This window comes from Pelophylax lessonae, assembly GCF_965119305.1.
Source record: "Pelophylax lessonae genome assembly, chromosome: 3".
In the NCBI taxonomy this organism is placed as follows: domain Eukaryota; kingdom Metazoa; phylum Chordata; class Amphibia; order Anura; family Ranidae; genus Pelophylax; species Pelophylax lessonae.
In genome coordinates, this window is record NC_138770.1 from 97,653,190 (window position 1) to 97,672,278 (window position 19,089).

The 19,089-nt window shown below is 40.8% G+C and overlaps 3 protein-coding genes across 3 annotated transcripts in view; 1 reads left to right on the plus strand and 2 right to left on the minus strand.

The window, feature by feature from the left end:
- LOC309550094 (uncharacterized protein) overlaps positions 1-19,089 on the plus strand; it is a gene marked incomplete at both ends in the record, with an annotated part of 286,669 nt that overhangs the window by 241,795 nt on the left and 25,785 nt on the right.
- The window catches only part of LOC309549397 (uncharacterized protein), a gene marked incomplete at its 3' end in the record, with an annotated part of 167,859 nt that overhangs the window by 147,544 nt on the left and 1,226 nt on the right, over positions 1-19,089 (minus strand). The window lies entirely within an intron of this gene.
- Positions 14,285-16,490, minus strand: LOC309550098 (uncharacterized protein; the record flags this gene model as incomplete). The annotated part of the gene is made up of 2 exons (XM_082250557.1): positions 14,285-15,438; positions 16,481-16,490. 2 exons carry the CDS (start codon positions 16,488-16,490, stop codon positions 14,588-14,590), a joined length of 861 nt encoding a protein of 286 aa, XP_082106683.1. The 3' UTR covers positions 14,285-14,587.

The following is a 19,089-nucleotide window of genomic DNA, read 5'->3' on the forward strand; positions in this document are numbered from 1 at the left end:
TCAGCCATACTCTACTAATCCTATTTAATCTATCTTCACTGATCCTCTGTTTACTGTCCGGCCAGTGTCCGCTGACCCTTTGCCTGCAGCCCAACCTGCATCTGTTGATCCTGTGCCTGCTGCCCAGCCTGCCTCTACTGATCCTCTACCTGCTGTCTAGCCTGCCTCTACTGATCCTGTAAACAATAATATCTCTCCTGCGCTCAAGTGGTATGCGTGAAGGTGAATCTTCTAGGCGGTTTTATGACACAAATGAAGTGGTCTTGCTGCCCCCCTCAGGACCAAGGGTATCCAAAAGGCACTACAAGAAAACAACAAGAGAAGGGCGCACTGACCTTGTGCATTACCACTTAAAGTTTATTAAAATCAAAGAAGGGTAGCGTACAATATACTCACAAACGTAGCATATGAACAAGCATATAGGAAATGGGCACCGCTTGCTTCCAGGACACTTCTCTACTGCTGGATAGCGTCCTCAAAACCTGATGTGGCTTACGCGTTTCAAGGGAGGACCCTCTTCCTCAGAGTCAAAATCGCCACTGACCCACCATGCACTCCTAGGAAGTTATATAGCCAGTGGGCACCGCCCACACCACCCCGCCCCTGCCCTGGGAGGGTCAAAAGGTCAGGGACAGGTGTAGGAGAAAACAAACTGGGGTGCGTGTCTCAATGGTCAGGTGCATGCAATAGATGATGTTCATAATATGGCAGTAGCACTGAGTGCAAACGAGCACGCATGATGGTGGTAATGGCCCAAAAAGTTTTGTATGGATGCTTGTGATACAGGAGAAAGAAATATATGTATACATAAATAATAAACAAATACATAGATGATGACAGATGATAGTTAATGCTGAAGCATTATACTCAAAAGTATCATTAGGAAACAATGATCAGTGGAGGTTAATAGATCAGTATATGATCATATGAATACCATGATTGGTAACAGACAATTCTGCTAAAAACCGATATTTAAAACAAGGGTAAAACACATGCATAATCAGACATCAGTAATCAGTAGATGGTGTTACAAACTCATTCCCCCACAAAGCTAAACAGCGGAAGAATAGTGATGATGAACCTGCGCTCAGCTTTGCAGTATGAATGCTGCATGCTCACATCCAAATGTGTGCACGGTGCATCAGTGCACCACAGAAGCCCATAGGAAAAGGTACTCACAAGGGAGCCTTGGATGCTGCTGGGTGAGGATTTCCCTGACATCGGTGGGTACTTGTGAATCAAGGAGCGGATTCAGGAGGGTTCAGTGTTGTTACCAGCATTCCAAGCCGTATATTGTTGGCCTGGAACACAGTTCTGGGTGGGCGGGGCTTGCGTTCCATGGCCTCAAAGGTTACTTCCGGGTGCACATAGATGTCACTTAGGTTCCACCCCCAGGCTCCTGTGCTGGAAAGGGAGTCACCCATGGTTGCAGACCACTCCTCCCTGCTTGTGCTGGCTCACGCCCACTCCCACTGCCAAGACTGGGCAGAGGGGACAAGCAGCCAGGCTAACTAAGTAAGGCACATGAGAGGAAGGGTAGGGAAGGGGGACACAACCAGATATTGGTAAAAATAAAAAGGCCAGGTGAATCGGCACTATTTTCTAAAAAAAAAATTCCATTGGTTTCCGAATTGCATACTACATATCCAGTATGTGTAATAAAAATATAAATATATATGGGGGTGAAGATGATCAGTATAACGGTATAGGCTATCACTAATGCATCAATCTGGTAAGTAATGAATTATGAATAATGAATTGCATAATACACAGTGAAAATATGTAAAAAACAAAATGTAAAAAAACAAAATCTGAAGTGCACTGTGTAAAAAAGATATAGATAAAGATAATGGAACAAGGATGTGGAACACAGGTCTTGAACACAGGAGGGCAATTGCATGAATCGTATGGTAATGAGATCATACTCAGTAATAGCGTATTCCCCGCGGGTATGATCCTGTGTCTGCTGTCCAGCTTGCATTTGCTGACCCTGTGCCTGCCTCTGCTGATTCTGTGTCTGCTGCCCAACCTGCCACTGCTGATTCTATGTCTGCTGCCCAGCCTGCCACTGCTGATCCTTTGCCTGCTGTCCAGTCATTACTTAGTACTAAGGTCAAGCTCTTGCCAGCTGTTGGGTCTGATACCTCTGAGTCCCCATATTGTCAGGAAGTTTATATGATTAACCAAGTCAGCAATATTGATTAATTGATAAACAACAGTGCCTGTGATAGTACTTCTAATTCACAGTAAAATTACAAACTCCATAAAAATAAAATAAATGACATTTTTTTCACAGTCAAGTCACTAACAATTACCTATATATAAGAGTGATTTATATTAAGACATAGAGACAGTTTAATATCACGTAACTACACAATAATTAATACGCCTAAAAATGTCAACCTAGGAATTTAGGATGACTTAGAAAATGTAATTTTCATTCAGAAGGTACCATCCTGTCTCAGAATATAAGCTTTGACTATATCAGCAGTCAACAAGGTCCACCCAATCAGACCTTCCCCTCAGTTTCAGTGTATGTCTTTGGAAATAAACTCTCCATAATCTTTAATTTTATCTTGTAACACTTGTGATACTAAGTTCATTGGAAGTTCATTCTGCATATCCTATTATTTATAATTTAATATCAGAAAAACCCTGACAACATTTGTGGCATGGGCTACCCTTCTGATCTGGAATTCCCATAGCTGCCTTGTCTGAGATCCTTTTGCAGCCATTTGCGTCTATTGTGCCAAAGCCTGGTGGTCCAGCCAACCATTCTGAATTCAGTAACTACACTTGTTGTAACAGCTCCAGTAGTAGAGGTCCTCTGGGTAAGTGCAGATTTCCATTTGAACTTTTCTCTAAACCAGGCATAATCTCTATAAATACAGGTGTGTTATGGGACCTGGGAAGGGTAACCAGTGCCATAGAAAGACCTGGGTGGTCGGTAAAATGCAAAGCAGTTTCTAGCAACCAAACTCATAACTAAGATGGGGAATGTCAACTTATAATGGGACACCCTGATGTCAGAGTACCTGTATGGGTTAGGGACATTAAGAAATTGCACATTTTTGAATCAAACCGGTTCTTTATTGAAATAAAAAAGAAACAGTAACAGGGTAACATAGGAACAAACAAACCAGCAAGTAATTGTGAGAATACAACTTGTCATATGGGTTACACAGTGATGAGAATGTAAACGGTATATGCATCAATGGCATTAAACATGGAGATAACACAACATTACAGTAAAAGCAATGGCCAGGAGCAAATATAGGATAACCGATATGGTGGCTTAGTAGGCGGGGGGAGTGGTCTCGGGTTCAAGAACACGTCTCCGAGGCCTGCACCCATCTGTCCCAGATCTTATTAAATTTAGTGGGACATCCACGATGAGCATACATTAGCTTTTTATAAGGTAGAGTGTTATTGACCTCCCTAAGCCAGTCGTGAAAAGTGAGGGGTCTGTCATGCATCCACTGTCTCGCTATCACTTTCCTAGCCAAGAATAAAATTTAATGTAGGAATATAGTGGTGAATTTATTCATACTAGCATCAGGGAAGATCCCCAATAGGCATGGTTTGGGGAACAGTGAGAGAGGGGAGCCCATATTGTCGTGTAGGAATTTAACGACTTGCGCCCAGAAGACCTGGAGTTTTGGGCATCTCCAAAATAAGTGATAAAAAGTCCCTCGGTCCAGTCCAAACATGGGGCAAATATCAGAGGTGCCTTGTCGGTATCTGGCGGTCAAAAGAGGAGTGAGGTAAGCTTGGTGAAGGATATACATTTGTGTAAGGCGGTCAGACAGTATGGGGGAGACCAATTTACAGGCGTCCAGATCATCACTCCATTCGTCATCCTCCATGTCTCCCACATCCTCCTCCCACCTAGATTTGGGTGCATACGCAAGGACCGTGGAAGCCGGCTCATGCAGCATGGTGTACAGAATCGAGATAAAGGGCCTAATTCAGTATAAGTTTGGATTAGAGCTGCTCACTTCTCCAGAAATAACTCCAGCCTAAACTCATTGCATCCTAATTAGGTAAGTGGCTGGAGTTAAACCATCAACTAGATGCTTTAATGAATTCGGAGTTGGAGTTAACTTAGACTGAATTCGGGTTTGGAGTTAACTTAGGCTGAATTTGAGTTTGGAGTTAACCAAATTCCCTTTGTGTTTTTCATAAAAGGAAATTTGTCTATTCTGAATCACTATTACACAGCAATGTCATCTATTATGGTTTATTTTAATTTTAAGGTATAGTTATGTATCTAATGTGTTTTAACCTTTAGATTTTCTAATAGCAGACTACACAGCTGTCTAATTAGCAGTCTTCATTCTTTATTCATCTGAAACTTTCAGGCATATCTGATTGTATTCAGCACTTTGGTGTAGTGGGCTAAGCTCACAGCTAAAGATTGCTAGGTCATGAGTTCAAGGCCAGACCATGATAACACCCTGTGTGCCATAATTTTTTTTGGCCACATAGTAATACATTGGCTACATCACCTAAAATTGCATGTCAATGGCCATGTATATTCAAGAAACAAACATGCATATGTGCAGAGTGCAATTATGCATTTGCCAAGTTTCAGTATTTATTTATAGCTGTCTAAAATTTAGGAAGGTGATGGCACACTTGGGATTTGAACTCATGCTCTCAGTGTTTATAGCCAGGAACACTAACCACTGAACCATTGAGCTGAGCATGATTACCCCTGGAATATTTATTCCCATGTTTCAATAGTTAACCACTTCCTTACAGGGCAGTTACACCCCTTCCTGCCCAGGCCAATTTTCAGCTTTTTATACTGTTGCATTTTGAATGACAATTCCGCGGTCATGCAACCTTGTACCTAACACAAATGTATCACAGTATTTTCATTAAAAAAATAGTGCTTTCTTTTGGTGGTATTTGATCACTGCAAGGTTTTTTTTCTATTGGCAAAAAGAACACCTAAATGTTTGACCCCTAAAATAATGTGTTTTTGTTTATGTAATAAAATTTGGTAAATCAATATGTTTTTTGTTGCACTGACGAGCATTGAAGAGGCTGCGCTGGCAGGCACTGATGAGACACTAATAATATGCAGCACTGATAGACAGATAGGTGGCACTGATATGCAGCATTGATGGGCATTGATAGGTGGCACTGATGGGCAATGATTGGCACTGGTGGGCAGCACTGAAAGATGGTAATGATGGGCAGCACTGATGAGGAGGGCACTAACAGGTTCCCTGAGCACTGATTGGCATCAATGGTGGCATGGGTGGGCATCCCTGGTGGCTCTAGTGGCATCCCCCAAGGGTCTGCACTGGTAATCAATGCTCTGATTACAAGCACAGACCCCCCCCCCCCCACACACACACACACTTAATTTGCATATGAATGCCATTTCTTCACAGCTGAAAGTGGCCCTCACCATGATTAGCCAGTTGATTGTGACCACTTGCTGGAATGTGTGCAAGCCAATGTGGTGTCATTTCTGGTCCAGGGCGAACGCCAATGTGCCATTTGCAATTTATTGTAAAGAGATTTTGCTTTATTTTAAAAATGGCGCACACAGACAACTAAAATGTATTGGAAATTTTTTACCCAGGCCAGTGATGGTAACCCTTAACCCCCCCCCAAGATGTTTTTGCCCTACATTTCCCAAAATGCTCATGTACTCTGCAGTGTAGGTGAGCATCATGGGAAATGTTACAAAACACCTGTGTTGCCAAGGTTCATCATCACTGACCTAAGCCAACTAAAAAGGCGAGTGAGCGCTGTAGCAATCTTTTATTTAGTAATCATTTTTAGTGATTTTTTTATTAAATGTTTTGGTTACATTCATCCACAGAGGCTGAAGGGAAATTTGGTATTATTCCTTAATTTATATATTTTTAGCTAAATATATACATAAACACTTTAATTTTTTCTTAAAATTTAGCCCCCCCACACACACACACACACACACACACCCCCCCCCCACACCACACACACACCCCCCCCCACACACCCCACACCCCCCCCCCCACACCCCCCCCACACACCCCACACACCCCACACACCCACCCATACACACTTTGCTGGAGTAAAGGGAGAAACCCTACCCATGTTCATACTGCACTGCCATTGCACACACACACAAAAAATACAAGAAATTGATTACATTCAATAGACACAAAAGGTATCTGAATTACATCTAGACAAATAAGAAAAGAAAACAAAAAACCAGGAGCTGTGTACAAATGAATAAGCTTTATTGAACATGTATAAAACATCAGTAATCACTCAAGCAAGCATGTGAAATGTGAAATGTGAAATGCCCCCCAAATCAAGTAATTTTTATTCAAATTACAGTGCAAAAAGATACAACATATGATGGATAGATAGAGCTTACAATATCCAAAAGTCAAGCAAAATAAGTTGTAGACACCTTAGTATTAAGCATTAAACATACCCAACATACTTTTTATGTTAATTGTTTGCATGAGCCTGTCTTTCCATTTAAATACCATCAAATCAGTAGAACATACAGCTACACAGAGGCATGAAAATAAAAAAAAAACATGTATAGAGTACATAAAGACACACTTTGCAAAAACAATACCAAACTGTTAGAGCATGAAAAGTATTCATCCAACAGAATACACTTACTGCAATATGGATCATTAGGCATGCCAGCAAACCCCCCACCCCCAAAAGCAAATTCGGACATAAAGACCTGTGGCCCTTCCACAGGCCAAATGATATGATCTCATACATCCCTTTATATAACCTTGGTTAAACTACACCCACCCAGTATAGGAAACGCCCAGCAAAGTAATTAATTGGGTCTGTTGGTTCCTAAACCAAAATCACCAGTTCACTAATGAATGAGTGTTTGGCTGGCCATCCATGATCCAAGTTTCTTACAAGTCAACACACATAAGAAATGCTTTCAATAATCTCAGCATGAGCACAAAGTGGCTTTTTCATTTAGACTAATGCCTCGTACACACGTACCGATCGTCGGCCGACCGATCGGCCGTCTTTTGTCCAGGGCTGTCCTGTCTGTTGAAAACTGCAAAAGACTGCACACAAATTTTGTCGGCCAACAACAGACGACTGCAGAAGTGATGTCATGTGATGGTTAACTTTCCGTGTGTTTTTTCTTTTCTGAGCATGCCCAGTCTTGCAAATCTGCTGATTGTCGGCCGAATTCTGTACTGACTGGCGAACAATCGGCCGTTCTGGTGTCGGCATACAAACATTTTAATGCTTGCACGACAGATTCTGTTCGGCCGAAAATGCGCTGTCGGCTGTCGGAAGCATCATACTAACAAGCCTACAATCGGCCGATCGGTCGTCGGCCTAATGTTTACGGCCGACAATCGGTATGTGTGTACGAGGCTTAAGGCTGGCCATACATGTTCCAATTTTCTTACAATTTTCTGTCCAATTTTCTTGAAATTTACCTTCAAGTATGTAGTACAAAGGCCTGCCTAATTGGATACAAGTGAATGTGTTTTTTAGCTTTGACCTCACATTATGTGGTTTGTGGTAGATCTACCAGAAAATTGTACAACAAAAGTTGAACATGTATGGCCAGCTTAATGGGCCATACACACTATAATGCCTCGTACACACGTACCGATCTTTGGCCGTAAATATTCGGCCGACGACCGATCGGCCGATTGTAGGCGTGTTAGTATGATGCTTCCGACAGCCGACAGCGCATTTTCAGCCGAACAGAATCTGTCGTGCAGGCATTAAAAATTTTTTTGGCCAACACCACAACGGCCGATTGTTCGCCAGTCAGTACAGAATTCGGCCGACAATCGGCTGATTTGCAAGACTGGGCATGCTCAGAAAAGAAAAAACACAGGGAAAGTTAACCATCACATGACATCACTTCTGCAGTCGTCTGTTGTTGGCCGACAAAATTAGTGTGCAGTCTTTTGCAGTTTTCAACAGACAGGACAGCCCTGGACAAAAGACAGCCGATCGTTCGGCCGACGATCAGTACGTGTGTACGGGGCTTAAGATTTTCTGAAGACTTTTTCCTTTAGATTTACCAAAACCATATAATATGAGGTCAAACCTAAACACTTTCAATTTGTATGCAATCTTGCAGGCCCTTGCACTACATAGAAAAGGTAAATCTGAAGGAAAAAGTCTTCGGAAAATCTTATAGTGTGTATGGCCATACATGTTCAATTTTTGTTGTACAATTTTCTGATAGATTAACCACAAACCACATAATGTGATGTCAAAGCTAAACAACACTTTCACTTGTATCCAATTAGGCAGGCCTTTGTACTACATACTTGAAGGTAAATTTCAAGAAAATTGGACAGAAAATTGTAAGAAAATTGGATCATGTATGGCCATACACACTATAAGGTTTTCTGAAGACTTTTTCCTTCAGATTTACCTTTTCTATGTAGTGCAAGGGCCTGCCAGATTGCATACAAATTGAAAGTGTTTAGGTTTGACCTCATATTATATGGTTTTGGTAAATCTAAAGGAAAAAATCTTCAGAAAATCTTATAGTGTGTATGGCCCATTAGTCTTAATAAAAAAAGCCACTTTGTGCTCATTCTGAGATTATTCAAAGCATTTCCTATGTGTGTTGACTTGATGTAGTAATTTTTTATATATATATATATATATATATATATATATATATCTTTTTTTTTTTTTTTTTTTTGGGTTGTTGAATTCTGAGTTCTGGGGTTGCACTGCATATGTTCAATCAATTTGCAAATTCTCAGATTTGCAAGCTGAAACACTGCTATTTTTCAGAGTGTAATGTGGCTCTATATAGGAAGCAACACATATGGCTCCCCACTCAACAAATATATTAATTTCACACATATACAATGTTTTATTTTTGGGGTGTTGCTTGTCATATATAACAACAGACAGTTGTAGGTAGTTCAGGGATCTGAACACCCAAATACATTGTTGCAAGGCAGCTGTGCTAACCACTTGGATATTTTGGTCAGTTTATTTAATCAAGCTCAAGCTCAATACATATTTGCAACATTTTTGCAAAACACAATTTACACAAACATAATCACTGTGTTACATTTATTTCATAATATATGCCACTGATAGTTTCTTAGCCTATCAATTTAAGTTTAAAATACAAATTTTTCACAGAAATAAATGTTTTAAACACCTATATATAATTTCCAGCATGCAGGATTATTTTTAAAAATTTGTTGATTTTATACAGTTTCACTAAACTAGGTTAATTATTTGGGAATTGTGGTCTCTGAGGTTTTTTTTTTTCTTAGTTTCTTGTTATCTTTATACCAAGCATACATGCACTGGCACCTTAAGAGCCCATTCACATTGAGGCGACACGACTTCGGGGGGTGACCTGTGAAGTCGCGTGCACCGCTGTGCACTGCGACTTGCAGAGACTTCACATACTGGAAGTCTATGCAAGTCGCTCCGAGGTCGCCCCAAAGTGGTACAGGACCCTTTTTCTAAGTCGGAGTGACTTGTGTCGCTCCTATTAGAACGGGTCCTGTACTACTCAATGGACCCCGACATACCGCGACTTGTCAGGCTGACAAGTTGCCTGACAAGTCGCGCTAATGTGAATGGGCTCTAAAAATTAATATAGTTTGATTCAATTAGTCCATCAAAAAATTTTAATAAATAAAAATTATTTGAGCTTGAATTGGGTCTAAATAGAATATATATATATATATATAATTTTTTTTTTTTAAAGTACAAATCACACATGCTTTGAAAAAAATGTCATTAGCTTTAGGTAGTTAAGTGGTTAGCACCGCTGCCTTGCAACAGTGTATTTGGGTGTTCGAATCCCTGAACTACCTACAACTGTTTGTTGTTGTATATGACAAGCAACACTAATACGGCTTCTCCCCAAAAATGAAACATTGTATATGTGTGAAATTAATATATTTTTGGGGTTGGTTAGATATAGGAAGTAACAATAATATATAGTTTTTTGCATATATATATATATATATATATATATATATATATATATATATATATATATATATATATATATATATATATATATATATATATATATATATATATATATATATATATATATATATATACACACATATGCAAAAAAACATATATTATTGTTACATTCTATATCTAACCAATCCAAAAATATATTAATTTCACACATATACAATGTTTAATTTTCGGGGAGGAGCCGTGTTAGTGTTCCTTTTCATATATATATATATATATATATATATATATATATATACACATAGGCAAATCAATAAATAAAACATATATATATATATATATATATATATATACATATAATTATTTTTGGATATCTATCTATCTATCTATCTATCTATCTATCTATCTATCTATCTATCTATATATATATATATATATATATATATATATATATATATGTGTGTGTGTTTATATATATATATATATATATATATATATATATATATATATATACACACACACATATATATATATATATATATTTATGTATAGATATATATTTTTTTGTGATTCATATATATATATATATATATATATATATATATATATAGACATACATAGATATGTGCAAAAAAAAATTAAAAAAAAAAAAAAAAAAAAAAAAAATTTTATTAGCGCCGGAATAGCGCCGTTTTACCGCGAATTTGCGGCGGTATTTGCCGCAAATTCAATAAAACTCCCACTAACGTTTTCAAAAACGTTATTTTCAGCCTAGTTTTTGGTTTGGAGCATGCTCACATGGGCTATCTGCCAGAAATTGACTCTGGAGCTATTTTTGCATTTTACACTTTTATTAATATCTTTTTTTCTACTTAACATTTTCACACAGTTTAAAAGCAGTTTAGCTCAAAATCATATAACACATATTTCCCACACATTTTTTATTTTTTTCCTGCCATATTTTGTGATTTTGAAAAAATTAGTCCACCTTTTAGCTGGACTGTTTTTAAGTCCAGTCCTGACATTAGTTGATCTTAATGAATCTCACAGTTGGAGTTATTTTCCGCCCGCCGTTCTTTGAATACCAATTTCAGACTTAAAAATTCTCCGGTTCACAAAATCCCGCCGAAAAGCCATTTCTCCGTACTATGAATCAGGCCCAAAGTGACTGGGATCAGAACACCTAACTACCTCCAGCACAGGGATGGGGGTCAGTACAGGGATTGTGAAATGTGAATGCAGCGCTGCTTACTAATATAAATAAATGAATAAATACATACAAGTGATAGAATCATATAAGTGATAAAATCTACTACCGATCATATACTCATATTAACATATGATTAAAAAATTGAATAAATATAATTAAATTAATTAAATCAATGTGTTAAATAAAGGCCATAAATTAATCCTTCCGTAGTGGTGTGTCCTTCCCCAATATATTTAAAGTGCTTTAGTGCTCGATCTGTGCTTTGCATGGGGTTTCCCCCTTCAGGTGTCTACTTACCACTAAGTAGATATAAGCAGGCATGAACAATTAGACTTTGTATTCAGCGTCTCCACTTTAGTAGGAAAGGACTGTTGCTGGAAGATCAAGATAAATTCCCCTTGTCCTCAGAAAAAGAAACCTTTTCTCTAGGCCCCGCCTCCACCAGCCACCAATCACTAGCACTGCGCGGAAGACGCACGCTGCCGATTACGCAACCTCACGTCACGAGCCGCTGTGGAACGCCTCCACAGCGGCTCGTGACGTGAGGTTGCGTAATCGGCAGCGTGCGTCTTCCGCGCAGTGCTAGTGATTGGTGGCTGGTGGAGGCGGGGCCTAGAGAAAAGGTTTCTTTTTCTGAGGACAAGGGGAATTTATCTTGATCTTCCAGCAACAGTCCTTTCCTACTAAAGTGGAGACGCTGAATACAAAGTCTAATTGTTCATGCCTGCTTATATCTACTTAGTGGTAAGTAGACACCTGAAGGGGGAAACCCCATGCAAAGCACAGATCGAGCACTAAAGCACTTTAAATATATTGGGGAAGGACACACCACTACGGAAGGATTAATTTATGGACTTTATTTAACACATTGATTTAATTAATTTAATTAAATTTATTCAATTTTTTAATCATATGTTAATATGAGTATATGATCGGTAGTAGATTTTATCACTTATATGATTCTATCACTTGTATGTATTTATTCATTTATTTATATTAGTAAGCAGCGCTGCATTCACATTTCACATTTTAAAGAGCACTTGCACTTTTTTGCAGCTAGCAGCTTGATCAAAATATTTATTTTTAGCACCAACCACTTTATTTAAAAATCCATAAGCGCAGGGTCCCACAGTTCACAGTACAGGGATTGGTTGGGGAAATTGTGAGCGGAACGTGTGACGGATGTGTAGGTAGCGAAAATACATATGTCCAGGCAGTCCAAAGTGGCTGCGTAGGGTCGCATAATTCTTAAGGGTGCCGTTCATGAGAATATGGGACAAGAAAGTTATCCCGTGCCGGACCCATACATGCACATCCGGGATAGATTGGAATTCAGGGAGAAATTTCACATTTTAAAGGATCTGATTCTAGGAGACACCCAGCAAGTTTCCAGACCCTGTCACTCAGGTATCCTGAAGGTTGAAGGACTGTGGCTTTAGGAAAAACTTCAGACAATGATGCTGGGATCTTATCCTTTTTGGATTTATCCAGTGCCATGGTCTCTCACATGGACATTTATTTTCAAGCCCAAGTGGAGCATCTGGAGGTCATGACTTAAGGGGGAACTATCAGGGCCTGGATAACCTGCTAGTTGCTTTGTGGTTCCCAGGGGTGAAGGCTGCGGTTCTGGTGGCCACTAGTGGGTGTCCCCTAGGAGACAGAACATCTCAGTAATCAGGCTCCACCTAAAGCTGGCTGCTGGGAAGGTATATAACTCCTCCCTTAGCTTTCATCAGTGTCTCAGTGTTCTGCTTGTGAGCCATTTCCCTGCTTGATTCTGTATTCTGTTTACATTATCCTGTATTTGGTTTCCTTTATCCTGTTACCTCATCTTTGCTCCCCTTATTCTCAGTCCCTTTCCTGGTCTTGCCCTATTTATTTGAGCTTCCCTCCATTTGTACATAGTGTATTCTAGTTAGGTTGGTTGGTTATTTGCAACACTGTCACATTCATTTTTCCATTTTGCTTTGTTTATGGTCTGTGGGTATTGTGTGCATTAATACTCTACTTAATCATACTCAGTCAGATTCCAGCTTTCTTAGGCACAACCCATCAGTCTTGTCATTTCAGCTGCCACTGTATACCCACATTCAGTATTCCTTACAAGGGCTGTATATGACATGTTCCTTACCAATATATTCTGTATACCAGGCTGTAAATGATAAAAGTCCTTACCATTACATTTGACCACTGCACTCTGTACCTTGAGCTGTATACGATATACTCTAGACCGTTGCACTATGTACACCGGTCTGTACATGACATACCCAGGACTATTGCACTCTGTACACTGGGCTGTATACAACATATTCCTGACCACTGCACTCTGTACACAGGGCTGTATGACATGTTCCTGACCACTGCACTCTATATACAGGGCTGTATATGACATGTTCCTGACCACTACACTCTATACACAGGGCTGTATATGAAATGTTCCTGACCACTGCACTCTATACACAGGGCTGTATATGACATGTTCCTGACCACTGCACTCTATACACAGGACTGTATATGACATATTCCTGACCACTCCACTCTATACACAGGACTGTATATGACATGTTCCTGACCACTGTGCTCTATACACAGGGCTGCATATGACATGTTCCTGACCACTGCACTCTATACACAGGGCTGTGTATGATATACTCCTGACCACTGCACTCTGTATTATGGGAGTTTCGTTTGGATTTGCCAGAGTGGAACATCAAAGTTATCTTTGAACTCATGAATGCATGAGTATGATCTCAGTCATCAGTATGAAACTTTGCCTGACAAAGGAAACAAAGGGGTCTATTTAAAGAAAATTAATTGAACATGCATGACGAGCATTTGCCCAGTCATAATTTAATTAATGCTGTGATTTTCTATGAACATCAACTCCATCTAGTTGTCATAATGAGTTATTTTTCCTGGAATACCTCCATCAGTAAAAAGAGCATCATACAAAATTATGGTTACTAGATGGAGTCAATTATTATGGGAATTCAATGTAAGAATTCATTCATACCTCTGATATTTATCATGGCTGGGCAAATGAATGTCACATTCGTTCAACTTTTTTTTCTATTTTTTATTTCAAAAGAGAAATCGTGTTTGTTAAAGCTTACACTATAAAATGTACTCAGCCAATGAGAGGTAATGACTCCAGTTTTATTTTTCTACTGCTATCAATGGCAAACATGTTAGAACACTTTATCCATGTCTTTGGTGATCTCTGATCTCCCTATGATGTGTTTCTTACATGATGAAGATCAGCCAATGAGTATATCTGAGGTATATACCAGGGTGTGCTTCTTCCCCACACGAGAGCTGTGATGTCCAGCAACATTAATATGGAAGACATTTCCCACACTCAAGGCACTAATACACCTCGAGGGTTGTGTGGGATCCCTGATCTATAGGAAGACAGGACTTTAGTGAGGAACAATTCCCTCACTCAGGACAGGAAAATAGCTTTTCCCCCATGTGAGATCTTTGATGTTTGGAAAGATTGGACTTCTGTGAAAAACATTTCCCACACTCAGGACAGGAATATGGCTTCTCCCCTGTGTGAGATCTCTGATGTCTGTAAAGATCAGACTTTTGTGAAAAACATTTCCCGCACTCAGAACAGGAAAGTGGCTTTTCTCCTGTGTGCAATCTCTGATGTCTGTAAAGATCAGATTTCTGTGAAAAACATTTCCCGCATTCAACACAGCAGTATGGCTTCTCCCCAGTGTGAGTCCTCTGATGCTTGACAAAATCAGTTTTTGTTGCAAAACATTTCTCACATTCAGGACAGGAAAGTGGCTTCTCCCCAGTGTGAGATCTCTGATGTCTTTTAAGACTGGACATCAATGAAAAACATCTCCCACACTCAGAACAGGAAAGTGGCTTCTCATCTGTGTGTGTTCTCTGATGTGTGTAAAGATGTGAGATCTGTGAAAAACATTTCCCACACTCAGGACAAGAATATGGCTTCTCCCCTGTGTGAAATCTTTGATGTGTGTTAAGATCGGACTTCTGTGAAAAAGATTTCTCGCACTCAGAACAGGAATACGGCTTCTCCCCTGTGTGAGATCTTTTATGCACATTAAGATGGGATTTAAAACTGAAACACTTCCCACACTCAGTACAAGAAAGCCTCTTATCTGGAATGGCACTGTCTCTCACAGTCTGAGGTTCCACAGGATAAGAGGAATACGATGATCCACCTACACTGTGTGGTACCAGATGGACATTTGAGGTAGCTGGTTTTTCTTCTGGACTATACTGTGTGATGTCTTCATCTTCTACTTTGCAGTCTGGAGACAAAGTGAGACAATCCTCTGAGGTTTTCCTCATCTCCCATCCATGTACTAAAATAGAAATAAAAAGATTACTAGACATGAGCAGACTGGGTTCCCTTAAACCAGGACTCAGTCCACATCAGGCAGCTTTGTCTCTGAGGTCCTTATAATTCCACCCTCAAGGTAACTAGTAAATGGGTCCTCTGATCTCCTACCAGTTCATTTCTTTATTCAAGGACCTTAGTCAGAGAGTGAGGAAACAACGAGAACTGTCTTTTATAGGAGTGACAGTGATGAGGGGATTATAGGACGAGTGTCCCCACCCCCTCTATCACTCATTGCCATCTTCCCAACACAAGAAGTACTGCACTTCCTTATTTAGTCTATGATTTAGTCATGAATAACAGCGGGGCTTAGAGGTCAGAGAGTGAGGATGGGGGAGAACAACCAAGATGAAGACTGAACTGATCCAGAAGACCACAATCAATAGGTTATTTACTTCTCCCTCACTATCACTGTTTACCGGTTGCCAACAAGGCAGTCATATGATGCAACTACCGGCATCATTCAGGTATTAAAATGTTAAGCTGGTGAGGCCTTGTACTGCAGAAGTAATTTGAGTGGCTGCCCCCAGAAGTGACCTCTCCATTAAGAGTAGATGTCTCGGCCTATGCTTTCACAAGGGATGTTGTTCATCTGATAGCAATAAAGTTACTGCAAAATAAATTAAAGAGACAGTGTAAAAAATAGTTTGGGATAAAATAAGTAATAATAAAAAGCATTAAAAGCGCCCCGCCTCCCATGCTTATGTGCAAATGAGAAAACATATGTAAGTCCCCCAAGCATAATGTAAATAGTGATCACAGCACATATGTGAGATATTGTCACAAATGTCTAAACAAGAGCAATAGTTCTAGTGCCAGACCTCCTCTGTAAAGCTAAACTGGTAACCTGTAAAAATGTTTAAAGTGTTGCCTATGGAGAATTTTAAGTGCCATAGTTTGGCGCCAGTTCTAAATATGCAATTTTAAAGTTTGAAAAATCGCTGCGCAAATACCTTGTGACATAAAGAATGCCAAAACCCATGAATTTATTTCATAGGGCCTCTGCTAAAATATATATATATATATATAATGTTGGTATGTTGGTTTTTACATGTAGGAGAGAAGTGTCAGAATTGGCCGGGGTGGCAAGTAGTTAAGGTTCCAAAGTCTAAGAATGTTACACATTATTATCAACATGTAAAAGTCTGTGCTCCAATCAAATCATCAGATATAAAATGTCCAGTGGGTAGAAATGGTCGCAAAAGAAGTAAGGCCTATGTAATGTACAACTTATTATATAGGATACAAAAGTTAGGACTATACAGTATCAGAATGATGTAATGTACAACATAGAGTATATGGTGCAGGGGTCAGGAGTATGTAATGTACAACAGAGTGTATAGTGCAGGGGTCAGGAGTATATAATTTACAACATAGAGTATATAGTGCAGGGGTCAGGTGTATGTAATGTACAATATAAATTATATTATGTAAGGATCAGGACTGATAATATTGGTATTCAGTAATCAGTGGAAGCTTAATTGTTTACTTGAGAAAAGTTGCAGAGGTCCCACACTGCTGTCTCCCATCTCCTGAGACTGCACTCAGTGACTTGGGTGTGAGACTATACAGACATATCCCTCCACCCAGCACAGCCAGCAGACAACAGAGCAAGTAACCCTGGGAGAATTGCTCTGTCAGAGATCTTACTAGACCCGGGCATGGGGAAGAAGACGCAAGGTACATTCCCTAAGTGCCTAGGTCTAGTAATGCCTATTTGCTGCCAGCCGAACCTCAGAATCCCCATAAATCCAGGCTAGATACATAAATTGTGTCTGCAGCACAGAGAAGGTAGATTATCCGCGAGAAATACAGGAAGGGGAACACAGCTCAGGAAAGTGACCAGGGTTTTACAGGCTTATATCACCCAGTGTCAGGTCACCTGTGGCCAGGTGACAACTGCACCCTGTTGGAGGCAGGGGCGCAGCGCAAGGTAGTGAACCCTATAGCAGACTGCTGCGGATGGACCGGAATGTGAACCCAAGATTCCCCAGGGCGCGGAGTCTAAGACCAAGCGGGTGTTCACCAGGGCCTCTAGTGGCGAGGATGGACTTCGCTGCAGCTGGGCCCAGGTCGCGGCCCCTGGGGTCCCCCAGGTCACGCTCCGTAAGGAGTGAAGGGAAGAAGCCACTCAGGACACAGAATGGTGAAGGGTAAGCTGAGGTCGGGGTAACAGGCAGACAAGGGTAGTCAAGGGACAGGCCAAAGGTCAGGGTAACAGGCAAACAGGAATAGTCAGAGACAAGCCAAAGTCAATACACAGAGGAGTAGTTTCAAGCACACGGCAAACAGGAAACAGGAACTAATACTGTTGAACAGCAAAGCAGGCCTGCAGTGCGCTGGTTAATATAGGCTTCCTGTGATGACCTGGGCGGGGCAGGAACAGGAAGGAGAGGTGATAAAAGCAGCCAGAAGGAAGAGTCTGGCCCTTAATGCAGACATGAGGAACAGGTAAGCTACCAGACATTATTGCATATCCATGACAGTACCCTCCCTCTTACGAGGCCTCCCCCTGCCCCGCCCGGGCCCGGGTTTAGAGGGAAAATTCAGATGAAATCTTTTTAACAGACGAGGTGCAAAGACCTCCGATGCAGGGACCCAAGATCTCTCCTCAGGACCAAAGCCTTTCCAATGAACAAGGTACTGAAGAACGCCTCTACAGAGTCGGGAATCCAGAACTTGACTGACCTCGTATTCCTTCGGAATGGGCAAAGGCATGAGGAGACCAGCAGGAGCTTGTGTGGAGGATTTAGACTGAGCACAGACATGACAAGCCTTGACATAGTCTTTGACCTCCGAGCGGAGATTAGGCCACCAGTAGTGACGGCTGATGAGCAAGAAGGACCGGAGAAAACCTGCATGGCCCGCCACCTTGGAATCATGTGCCCAACTGAGAATCTTAGCTCTTAGCTCAGTGGGGACAAAGGTCTTACCAGGAGGAATTTTTGAGTCCAGGGTGGTAGAATGGGCAACAATGCATGAAGTTGGGGCAATCGGCTCAGGTTCAGGAATTGACTCCTTGTCCAAAGTGTCAAAGGACCTGTGAGGAAGAATCACCTCATCTGATTTGTTACAAAACGCATCCCAGTAATCGCTGTATGCAGCGGGAAGGTCAGAAGATACCGATGTGGTAGCAACCGGAAGTTCTTCCTTTGGAGTCATCTTGGAAAGGCATGACGAGAGACATGAGGGGCCCCAAGCCAGGATCTGCCCAGAAACCCAGTCCACATGGGGAGAGTGGAGCTTTAGCCAAGGAAGGCCCAATACAATGGGAGTAGAGGCTTTGGGTAGGATGAGAAAGGATATCCACTCCTGGTAGAGAATCCCCACTGACATCCTAATAGGTAGTGTCTGGAAGCGAATAGGGCCCCCTGGAAGAACAGTGCCATCAATTGCCGAAACTACTAACGGCGTAGAAAGGGGTGAAAGGGCGAGCTTCATAGAAGAAGCAGTTCTCCAGTCCATAAAGTTGCTGGCAGCCCCGGAATCCAGATATGCAAGGGTTGATTGGGGAGAAGTGCTTACATGAAGGGACACCGGGAGAAGAAGACGGGAAAGCGAT